Raw genomic sequence first — 12,381 nt, 5'->3', positions numbered from 1 at the left:
AATTACAATGATTAAAAAAATAAGGTCAAGAATATTTGACAACCTTATAGTTCGATATTTTTAAACTTTATCAAACAAGTTGATCTGCCTTTAACAATGCAAAATAAAATTGTTAAGAATTTTTTAAGTTTTACTCTCTCATACATAAATATATATTTCTTCAAACAATCATTGAAAGAAATTTACAATAAACAATGCAATGCTGCAAAATAAAACAAAATAATAAAAAATGAATGATAAATAAATAAATAAAAAATTGTCATGTCAGTTGTTGTTAAACTTCCATTTCAATTTGATCTACTTTACGAGTCTATTCGTAGCAGAGGAAAACTGAGAAAAAATGTAGAAAAAAGTCATAAAAAAACAAAATACATTAAATATACAGTTTCCCACCGAAAACCTACTCGTATCACAAGAAAAACCAAACAACCTTTTAATTTTTTTCCATAGGAGAAGCCATTTCCTGAGAAAAATAGCGAAAGTTTTATTTATTTACTTTGTTTAGTCGTAACAGCCAGCCATACATACTGAGTAAATATTTAGCTGTTTTAGAAAAAGGCCTACTGGTTGTATATTAAACAAAAACAACTCTTATAATTATATGAATATTTTACAAATTGAATAGAAAAACTAAACGGTATATCAGATATAACCAGCAACTCACTATCTGTCTATCTATCAAAACGGCTTGGAATTTATTTGCTGCTTGGTACTTAAATATGTTGTTGCCTCATCATTGCATCCAAAGATTCAATACTCGTCCTACCAATACAATCAATCTTTAGTGTTATTGCTTTATAATTGAAAAAAATCTTCAGTTTTATTAAAATTGATTTTAGCAGAAATTTAATCAATTCCTTTTTATGGTTTTTGTGGTATTTCAATCGACTGACCGATCAATCGATTGGCATCAAATTGGCAAAACAAAAAAAGAAATATATAAAAAATGCATAGAGATTTCAAAATACTTTACGATTGGTCGGGTCATGGCAGGTTATATGAGAAGAATTTAAATACATGATTGTAAATTTTATAAGTATGTACATATGTATGTAGAGAGAGTGTATTGTATATACATATGTATGTACGTATGTATTGTACTCTTAGATAGTGACGCACGAATCAGCATTTATTTAAAAAGTGCGCATGTCCATTCATTTAATTTCAATTATCGGCATATGGAGTAGTAGATGCCAGATTGAGTGCCTATAATTAAAAGCAACGTTCTAAATGCAAATTGTTTTTAAGGAGCAGGTTTCTGTGATGCCAATTTATATTTTCAATTACATTACATAAGAAGTTATTGTAATTGATTGGTTTTAGTTACAATTGATGGTAATTGAAGATTTACCAATTGCAATTGAAATTGCAGAATAGCCGATAACAATTATTAAAATTTCAGTTAATTTACAAGGAGGATATAAAACATGCACATGTTACATCAGATACGAAGAAATACAGGAAGGCCACTATCGGCCTTTAACCTTCGAACTAGCAGACTAGAACGTTTCTAACTTTCCTACGCGAGGCATTAATTTATATTAATAAATTACAATTACTTTACTTCAAATGGATGAAAAGTAATTTGTTTTAATATTAATTTAATTTTGATTAATTCAAAAATATGTATGTAAAAAAGATTTCAAAGCTAAGAAATCTACATTTTATGAAATTTATAACATAATTAAATTTTGATATTTTAATAGTAAGTACATAAAGATTTCAGGTTTCGAAAGTTATCATCTGGCAACCTTTTCGCAATAACTTCGTTTGTGCTCAAACATTGTTCGTTTTAAGATCGTTTGGTCAATTGAACTAATATGCGCTACAAGTATGTATATAACGGGAGCCATCAACACTCTATTGGTTGACTGGCTGCGTTCAACATTCATTGAAGAACAAGACTAGAAAATTGTGATATATGTATGTTGTATATATGCTTCCATCTTCATTATCATCATCAAATGATGCCAATGAAGTCTTCTACATACATATGGGGAATTTCGTATCAAGTGACCCAACTTTAAAAATCTAATAATTTGGATTTGGAAATTAGCCCCAAGGTTAGAATTTCAGTTCTATCGGCCAACAACTGCTAGGGTTATAGTGTCAAAGTTGGAAATTTTGGTAATACAGGGTTTTATTCAAATGTGTGTAACTTTTCACCTATTGGTCCCAGCAAAAATTGTCCTATTCAATAGTAGGTACTAACGTTTGTGCAAATTTCGTCAAAATTTAATTTTTGAATTCACTTGACATGAAATTCCCCATATGTACTATATACACACATTTTGATCATCATCATTATTATATTCACGAACATCATGATCTGATATGTTTATCATAGTGATCCACAGCTGCAGTATGTCTTGATGGAAAATTTAAGGCATAAATGTGGGGCGCAGTATCGTCTCACAAATAGAACAAAAACAATACAACAACACAAAAGAAAACAAAATAACATGGTTTATTTGTGCAGAATTTATATTTATTTGATTATAAACCAATCAAGTTGATGATGAATAAATATTTATTATTTGAAACAAATGGCTGCAAATGGTTCCAAATGAGGAGGGAAATTCAAATAAAAATTTTAAAATCATCCAGACTTTCGTTTTCAAAAACTATAAAAATAATCAAAAATTTATAAATTTCCATACGTATATACATATGTATGAATTTATTTTTTATAAACATATATATACACACATTTATTGTTTATGGTTAAATTCTTAAGACAACAAATGCTTGCATATGTTGTTCTCTTTCTAAGTATGTATCTAACAATATTAACAACAACAGGCAACATAAATAATATTTAAACTTTAGAATGTTTTGATTTTTTACATACATTCTCTTCTTAATGAAATTATGATGCAAATGCACTTAACAAAAAGTAACCGGAAACATTTCACTCAAGTGTTTTCCGATAATTAACGGTACGTATGAAAAAATAAATCAAAAATATACACACATGGACAATATACACAATGAAACAAACTGCACAAGTACTTTCTATCTACATAAGAACATACTTTTAAATTCACATTTTTTTTACTACGAAAAGGATTTCTTCGTCTTTGAACAAGTAATTAATGGAGATTTTTTTGTAAACATGTGGGCCAAGTTGTATTTATAAGGACTTGAAACATGTTGTGTTGTTCTTTTCTGTTTCGTCGCATAAGTCTCACGTTTTAACATGAAAAATTATGAAATTTGATATTTTCCTACTCAAATTATTCGACTACAAGTAGTACAAGTTTTTAAGAAAGCAGCTGGTCTTATAAACCGTTCGAAACAGGACAAACACTTAATAAAGTCCTTTGCTTTTTAAGATTTTTTTATAACTGTTTTTTTTTTTTTTGTATACAAAGTATCTACTTACATTACATTCATGCTTGCTTTTATGCGAAACATATGAATTTCAAAAAAGTATGAAGGTATGTACTTAATATACATTCATACTTATGTTGATGTACCTGATTTTAGAAGGACAACAACAAAAACAGCAATTGTTTTTTAATAGTCAAGTGTTTTTTAAAACAGAATGACTGAAGTGCATTATAAGTTATAAAAATTTTTTGTCTGAAGGGTCTGTTAAAAATTTCTATGAACTTCCTTAAATACATATTTTTGTTAAATTTAATCGGAAATTTATTTATTGAAAAAATTTCCTTTTATGCAATATAATTTTGAATTATTTACAGATATTTAATACAAAATTCAAAGTAGTTTTTTTCCAGAAATGTAAATATAAACAGTTTTGTTAGACTTTTTTAATTTTCATCATAAAAATTCTGTTAAATTGATTGTTTTTTAACATTCTGCATTTTATATTCCTTTTATAATCGCAATCTGTTAATAACGGCTACCGATATGTTTCGAAACTAGTTCCAATGTAGAAACAGTATGGTACTATAGCATTTTGTAAGAAATTATAAAAATATTATACTCTCTGTCAAATCCTAAGCCAATGTTGTATGTATGTTTTAATTTGAAATCAAGGACACGAATTTTTTAGGGGTTCCTTATATAAATATGTACTACATAATGTATTTTAGTACAAAAAATCAATGTATGTACTTGTTAATTGGTTTCCTTCAAAAAAAGCATTAAACATTATTTTGTTTGAAATTAAAATATCCTCCCTCTACTATACAAGCATATAAAATCACTTTTTTGCTTCTTTCCTTTTAACATCTGTTCCTTCTTTAGTTCCTTTATATTTTTTCTTCATAACAGAACAACAACAAAAAAGTACAAGATAATAAAACAAAATTAAAAAAAGAAGCAAAAAACACAACATGTTTTTCCTTTATTTTATTTTTCATTATAAATGAACAGGTTTTGTTCGTAAATTCCCATGGTGTCGCTGAAAAGCAAAGTGTATTGTGCCAGTGTTCGGATGGATGAATGGCAGTGTATCTGTGTGTAAATAAACTACCTGAGCAAGCGAACTGTGCTATTGGAATCAGTAAGTATCATTAACACACTCACTCTACCTTTTCCACCACCACCAACCAACACCATCATCATCTAAATCAACATTAGTTGGCAATATTTCAGTCTTATACTGCCGAAAATCAAACAAAACTGTATATGAATAGTTGTTTGTTTTTGTTTTTCCTTTTTGCATACCTGAATTTTACCTGAAGGTCTATAACAAGGAAACTCTTCTTTCTTTTTTTGTTTTGTTTGAGAATTTATCAAGCAAAGTTATTGTTTATTTCAGTTATTGTGTCTGAATTGAATTGGATTGGACTAAACTGAACCGATTGTATGAATGAACTGAAGAAATTGTACATTTAACTGCTGCTGCTGTCTCGCCTGATTTTGTAGATTTGGGTAGCTTAAGATAAAAGATTTCTTTAAATCACTCTTGCATAAATCTTGTCTTGTTTGTCTCGTTAGTTTAGTTGTTGTTTTTGTGTGAGCGTTTTTTTTTTTTTTGGTTCATTCACTGTATGTCCCTTCGTGTACGTTCTGATATATCCTTAAGTGTATTGAATTCTTTGTGTAGGATTTGTAATACCCCATTCCATTCATGGTCTGTTAACTATATGAGAGATTTTAAGATTCTTTTGTCGATGCTGTACTCAAACGATGTAGGCATAATCTGGCTGATATTGTTTTACGTAAGAAATCCTTAATAAAAATATGTTTCGGTGGAAATTTATGCTACATTAAACTAAACAATAATATAATCGAAGATTATTTTTTAATAACAGCTGATCTAGTTGATTTTTAGAGGCGTAGTAGTACTTATAATAGGCGCAAATTGTACTGATGTAAATATGTAAATGACTTTTCGAATAGTATTTTATTATGACCCTTTTTATAAACAATCATAAGAAAATGTATGGTTCAGTTGCAAGAAGCCTAATTTTTACAATAAATGATAAAACATACATATGCATGTACATATGTATGTATTAATGACCGCTTGGACATCCAATCAACTTGCCACAATTGGCAATAGCAGCAGTGCAAGAAACCGGTTATTTGTTGTGTTCTTGTACTACGTTAAGTAAAGGTAGCAACAAATATCACCGTTGTTGTATCAACATTGCATATATTATTGGTTTCATCCCGTACTGTTAATTTTAAATGAAACTACATACTCAATGTTTCTTTGTAAGTTGTAAACTTTTCTCATACATTATTTACTCATACTCATTCACTAACATATTCAACTCTTTTTTTAGCCATCCATTCATCCAACAAAAATACAAAAACCAACAGATAAACTCACAATATCACTATCAAAGTGCAGGTGAAGTTTTATTTACTATTATTCTCATTAAGTAGGTTCCTTTTCTATAGAAGCAAAATAATTTTCAATTGAAATATATGATAAGATTTAATTAGTCTTAATAATTAGTTCACATATTTTCATAATTAATATACTACCAAACAAGTTTTTTTAACCGTATTATTTTACGAAACTTTATTGCATATGTTTGTACATGATAACAAAATTGAATATCTTTGTCTTTGGAGCCATCCTAATATACTACATTACACACTACAACATTTTTATACATGAAAAAGATCACATTGTGACGATCACAATAGCAACACAAACAAAATTGAAAATGCAGATGTTTATGTTGCAAAAAAAAAAAAAACAAATATATTTAATATTAAAACATATTTCAATACAGGGTACATACATACACATGTATCTGCCAGTTTAAAAAATATTTTTTAAAAAATTCTTACAAAATTTTAAAATTTACCGATTTAAGTTGAAATAAAGTCAACTAAATAAAAAATGACTAACAAAAGTTTATTTTTATATAGAAAAACAATTGTTTTTATCGCTGTGTTTGTACTTTTATTTTTTATTGTTAATATATTAGTTGATTTGGCGTCGTTTTTTCATTATTATTTTAGCTTTTTGCATGGTTTGAAATTACGTATGATAAGCAAAAATAATTTGATACAAACAGAGTATAATGACGTTAATTTATAAAGAAATTTGACAATATAAAAAATATAAACATTTTCAAGAAAATTAAAAAAAAAGTGGTTAAGACACAACGAGACAACAATAACAATTAAAATTTATTAAGTTCACAACTTGTTATGAAATTCTGTTCAGTAAACAAGTCAAAAACAACAACAAATAATTCATTTTTATTCTAAGAATTAAATAAAAACTCAAAAACAAGTTAAATAAACTTTTTTGTTAAACAAACTAAAGTTAATTTTACTTAATTCCACTACAAAACTAGTAACACTTTAAAAACTTTAAGAGAAGTTAAGTCCAATTTTAGAAAATTAAAACCACATAGGAACAGTCTAAAATATGCAAGTTTTAAGTATGGTTTTTAAGAACAAACAAAATCCTTTTCTTTAATAAACATTAATTTAAATAGAAGCTAAAAATTAGAAACGTACCTTTGGTATCGCCATGATCCACGTAACCTGGAGTTCCGGCTGTCGAAAAATCCCATAAAATGAGCAGGAGCCCCAAAATTAATTTAAAATTTTTCATCATTTTTATTTTTAAACAATTTTGTTTTACAAGTAAATTAAAAACGAAACACTGATTAAAAGTATTTATTAGTACGTTTGGGTTCTTTTTTTGCGAAAAATATTATTAAAAACCGTTTTGTTGTTAAAGTATGTATTTTGTTGTTGTTTTTTTTTTAGTATACAATTATATATTTGCTGTTTTTGTAATAATAATTATATTTGAATTTCTTGATGTCGATCAGTGAAGCGTAACAAACAGTCTCAAATATGATTGTACATTAGTAACGTTGTTGGTATTATTGTTTTTTTTATTCACTTTTAACTTAGAGAAACAACAAATCAATGTAGCGTAACTGGATGTGTCTGTGTGTATGATCGTGTGATAGTTTTGTTGTTGCATTAATCGATTGATGTGTGATTGTAAATGAAACGAAAATGCAAAAAATCACATCTAGTTGTACATTGTAGATGTCGCACGATAATGACAACGACGACAACTGTGACAATAACAAAATGTGCAACCACTGTGGCAAGTTAATAATAATTCATTTAAGATCAACATATTTGTTGTAATATAGATCCTGGTGTCCTTGTTGAATATGATGTTTATCCTTCTAGATGAATTCGATGTTTCAATGAAATTTATGCGCATTTAGGTATATTCCTTCTGTACACCTGTTGTTTTAATTACACATTTTAAATTAGTGTTTTTATCGTATTCTGATTTTATTTATTCACTTTACACTTTTGTTTGTTTAATTCTTCTTTTTTTATCTTCTTCTTTTTAAACACATTTCTTTACAATTAAATTAAAACCACTATATTTTCTGATTATTTATTAAAACATTTTTTCACCATGTATTTTAAAAATTTTATCTACAATCATTTTACAGAATTTATATTTTTAGTTGTTTTGCATTCTCATTAAAAATAACAACAAACAAAAAGGTTAACAAAAATAAGCGAATAATAAACCAAGAAAAAAACATAAAAAAGAGCACGCGGAGCACTGAGAAAGAAACCTTTATTTTTATTGTCTTTACGAGAGTAGTAAAAAATTATATGAAGGTTTTTTCAATCGATCTTTTTCGAACGTTGTTGGTGATCAATGATGATTGTCATATCACCTTAAACTATGTTTTTATGAGTTACAAACAATTTTTATTTTCACAAACTCCTTCATTTATTGTTTTCTTTATATAAAACAATAAAAGTATTTGTTAATCGAAATTTTAAACAATTTTTATTTAAAGTACAATTTGAGAAAAAAAAAACTAGAACAGAATGCGGCGCAGAAACTGTAACACGTCCACTCGCTTTAAAACTTCGTTAACGAATGATTGTTGTTAAGTGGATGAGTGAGTGAGTGGATCGAAAAAATCTGCACTGTAAACAAAAACGAAATGGAATTGAAACTGGAACAAAAATTTGTAACAGAGAAAATTGAGAGAATTTTAGTATTGAATTAAATATGTTTGTGTGTGTTGTACTATGAAGCATTTTGGTTTCTGAGTTTGCTAAGTTATCGTTCGAATTATATTTGTTCGAAATTCGAACTAAGTGTGTTGTTTATGAATTGACTTTTCGAAAAAAATATATTGGTTTGTGTCCGAGATATATTTAGTACATATTGAATAAAAAAGAATTATAGATTTCGAAACGATGTAAATACGTTTCTATATATATGGACATGCATATGTAAGTATATATTTCCGATATAAATCCTTTTATAGTAATTGCCAGCAGGAAAGATAAAATATAGACGTAAGTGAAAATACTCTCCACCTGCTTGGCTACTGAACTGAACATTTTACATAATTATGACCTCAAAATCCTTATTTCAGGGGTACGATTGCATGGGGCTATGTGAAATAATGAACCGATTTAAACAATTTTCAATAGGCTTCGCCTTTGAATGAAACGTTTGTGTCAAGTTTCATCAAATTATCTTAAAAATTGCGACTTGTAGTTTGATTACAAAGTTTATATGGACGGACAGAGGGGAGGACGGATATAGCTAAATCGATTCAGAAAATGATGCTGAGCCGATTGACATACTTTAAGGTGGGTGCAAAACCAATATTTTAATGCGTGACATACATCAGCACAAACCAAAAGTACCTAAAAGTCCACTTTATATATTTTTATTCAATCAGAGTACCAAATGTTTGAAAAAGTCCCACTTTAAATATTCTCACTTACTCCGGCTCTACAAGCTTAATTTTACGTTTCTACGTTTTCTTTGAAACAAAAATAAGTACCACAAGTCCACTTTTATATGTTCGGCTACTTCTAAATTACAAAGTACCTTTTAAAGTAGAAAATTAAAAAGTACCTTTTAAAGAAGAAAAATTATAGAAAATGCAAAAAATGTCTTTAAAAAAAGGGTCCAAAATCCCCTTTTATAAGTTCTCATTTAGTGTAAATCTAAAATAGTGGAGTGATATCTTTGGAAAATTTTAGCCAATTACAGACATGGCCAGATCGTCTAAGAATCGGAAAAATAGTTGAGAATTTTGACTGAAAAAATTTGGAAACTTTGTGTTTACCATTAAAAATACGGTATTTTAATCTATTTTTAAACTCTAAGATAAAGAAAGAACAAATTTTAAAGGCTATTTTGTAATACGTTTGCAAACGTTATTTCCATTTTCGAAATTAGCACACAAAATATTTAATGTTATTAGCGAAAACAGCACAAAAACTTATTATTTAAAAACTATAATATTGTTAAATTTTCTAAATAAAAAGTACCTGCGACTTGACAGTGTCTTATCATATTATTTTATTACTTACACTTTAAGTACGTATGTACATTGTAAATGAATACATACATTCATATATGAATCTATAATTATAATAAAACAAAGACTTAAAAGTAAGTCCCCAACGTTTTCATTTGAAATAAAATAAAAACCCCACTTAAATATAGCAAAGTTGGATAGATGTCACAGACATAAATACGGAAAGAAATTGAAGAAAAATCATCAGTAGCTTCGATACTAGGCTAACAATCGCAACAAACTAAACAATATTCACAAAATTTTGAACTGAAATAATCACAAAATGAAATTCTTTATGGTATTCGCTGTTGTATTCTGCTTGGCTGTTTGCTTTGCCTCCCAATCCTTGGCATTACCAGCTGATGCTGTCAATGATGCTCAATTTGTTGACGGTCTGCAGGCTTTGAAAACAATTGAACCCGAATTACATGGTCGCTATAAGAGAGCCACATGCGATTTGTTAAGTGGAACCGGTGCAAATCACTCAGCTTGTGCTGCTCATTGCTTATTGAGAGGAAATCGCGGAGGTTATTGCAACTCAAAAGCTGTTTGTGTGTGCCGTAATTAAAATTTCAATGTTTTAAAAATATGTAGTAAAATAAATATTTGCAAAATAAACTCAATTAAATGATTTATAGAAATGTGTCTCTTAAATCTAAATTCACGTCAGAAGCTATTGGACAAGGTCGAATTACATTTCAAGTCAATTAAAAAATATTTTTTAGTTGAGAAACTTGTGTTAAGGACCTTAAGCAGAAACTTTATTGTTATAATGCTACTAGTTTTCAGATTTTGATAGAAGTTATTATTATTTGTTTTTTTTTTTCAAGAAGAAAAGTATAAATATTGAAATTTTATGGAAATGATGTGGATTATTTTACTTAAATTAAATTTTCTTGATAACTACTTTTAGTCCCTAGTAGTTATAGACCACTTCTAATGTAGGAATTATAAAAATAAAAATATCTGATTTGATATTCGTAACGCAATGATTGTAATATTTTAAGTTCGATATTAACAAATTACAGCACATAGGCATTAATTGGAAACTAAAACGATGGAAATCGGACAAATTTTCAAGCAGAAATTTGTAACCGATCATGGCCAATAGGCTAGGTTTAATATTGAAATAATTCAAATTAAATTAAATTTGCTTCTTGAAAACAAATCTTTAAAATGTGAACTTTGAAACTCTATAAAATCTTAACGAATTTCGAAATTTTAGAGAACTTTTCGTATTTATACAAAGAATATGTCAAAATCGGAGAGAGCGCTGTTCGGAATTTCACTTTTTTTTGAAATTGTTTAAAATCATCCTAATTTTTATAAATTACCCAACAATTTCTTAAAAATTAAACTACTAAACACATAGAAATTATTTTTTATATACCCATTTTATTAAATTAGATCCAATTATTTTAGATAAATTAGAGAATAATTTAATTGCGACAAACGCACACAGATTTATTGTTGCAATAACCGCCACGATGTCCAAGCAACAAACAGTGAGCTGCACAAGCTGTACCACTATATCCAGTGGCGCTCAACAAATCACATGTAGCTCTCTTGTAACGACCATGTAACTCGGGTTCAATTGCTGCAATAGCATCCAAACCATCAATGAATTGACCATCTTCAGGAGATCCTGCTGGCAATGCCGAAGATTGCGATACAAAGCAAACAGCCAAGCAAAGGGCAACAGCGATAACAGCGAGGAATTTCATTTTGATTAATTCTTAATAGAGTTAATTAAATGTTGGAAATAAATTCAAGTTGACTGCAATTAGTATACTGACATTACAAGTTCCAAAAATTTCATATTTATAGTATTATTTTGCTTTATAATAAGTATTTCTTCTTATTTTTATACATACATATGTAATTAAAAAAGTGCTTCATTTCGAGATAAGCTCAATTACTTTCTTTCTAAATGATTTATTTGAAAATCATTCAGTTACTGAGTATCATTTCGTACAATTTAATAAAAAAATTGAGTGGTTAATAATTAGTTTATTTGTATTACTTCGATCTATTGTACTAACTCACACATACATACTATGTTTACGATATCTGATGCATTTAACAGACTACGCCAAAGTAACTTCGGACTATTTTAGCAACGGATATCGACATCTAATTTACAATCGAGACAATAGGCAAATAAATATTTGATAAAAGTTACACTGATTGCACCTGCACTTAGAACAATTATAGAAGTGTTAGCCACTTTAATATTATTACTTACAAACAATTAACTTGTTGCATTTTAAGATCCAACACGTTTTGATTTCATATTTATTTCGATTACATAATAAAATAAAATCTGAAAGAGAATGTTGGCTTAAAGACTGGCACACAGCAAAGTCTATAATTTAGGATATATTCGGTGCTGCTGACAAGACAAAAGAAAGCCTCCCAAAAGAGTGACTGTGTGACTAAATGTTGGTAATGATTTGTTGTTAAGTTTGTGTATATGAAACGAGATGGATGTAGGGCCTTGCTTGCTTGTTCTAAGTGCAAAAACCATTGCTTTTTTGTTTAAAGGTGGTGTTTCAAAGAAACTGGACAATTCTGTGTCATAATGTTCATAGACAGAAATGTATTGAAAAAATTTGTT

At 28.2% G+C, this 12,381-nt stretch overlaps 3 protein-coding genes across 3 annotated transcripts in view; 1 reads left to right on the top strand and 2 right to left on the bottom strand.

Moving 5' to 3' along the window:
- Positions 1 to 7,810, bottom strand: part of LOC111687210 (epidermal growth factor receptor) — a 53,346-nt gene extending 45,536 nt beyond the window's left edge. Inside the window, exon 1 of the mRNA XM_023449644.2 lies at positions 6,904 to 7,810. Within this exon, the coding sequence (XP_023305412.2) occupies positions 6,904 to 7,003 (100 nt within the window). The 5' untranslated portion in view covers positions 7,004 to 7,810. The remainder of the gene's footprint in view (positions 1 to 6,903) is intronic.
- A 2,164-nt stretch (positions 7,811 to 9,974) lies between these two features.
- Positions 9,975 to 10,405, top strand: LOC111687388 (phormicin). The gene has a single exon (XM_023449827.2). It carries the CDS (start codon positions 10,048 to 10,050, stop codon positions 10,330 to 10,332), a length of 285 nt encoding a protein of 94 aa, XP_023305595.2. The 5' UTR covers positions 9,975 to 10,047; the 3' UTR covers positions 10,333 to 10,405.
- A 734-nt stretch (positions 10,406 to 11,139) lies between these two features.
- LOC111687200 (phormicin-like) lies at positions 11,140 to 11,563 on the bottom strand. The gene has a single exon (XM_023449626.2). It carries the CDS (start codon positions 11,486 to 11,488, stop codon positions 11,204 to 11,206), a length of 285 nt encoding a protein of 94 aa, XP_023305394.2. The 5' UTR covers positions 11,489 to 11,563; the 3' UTR covers positions 11,140 to 11,203.
- Positions 11,564 to 12,381: the final 818 nt, after the last annotated feature.

Source organism: Lucilia cuprina, chromosome 6, assembly GCF_022045245.1.
Source record: "Lucilia cuprina isolate Lc7/37 chromosome 6, ASM2204524v1, whole genome shotgun sequence".
NCBI classification, from domain to species: domain Eukaryota; kingdom Metazoa; phylum Arthropoda; class Insecta; order Diptera; family Calliphoridae; genus Lucilia; species Lucilia cuprina.
Note: the sequence above shows the minus strand (reverse complement) of the source record. Positions and strands in the feature narration are given on the sequence as shown.

Excerpts from the sequence above, each read along its gene's own strand:
- LOC111687388 (XM_023449827.2), top strand. The coding sequence starts at position 10,048 with ATGAAATTCTTTATGGTATTCGCTGTTGTATTCTGCTTGGCTGTTTGC.
- LOC111687200 (XM_023449626.2), bottom strand. The coding sequence starts at position 11,488 with ATGAAATTCCTCGCTGTTATCGCTGTTGCCCTTTGCTTGGCTGTTTGC.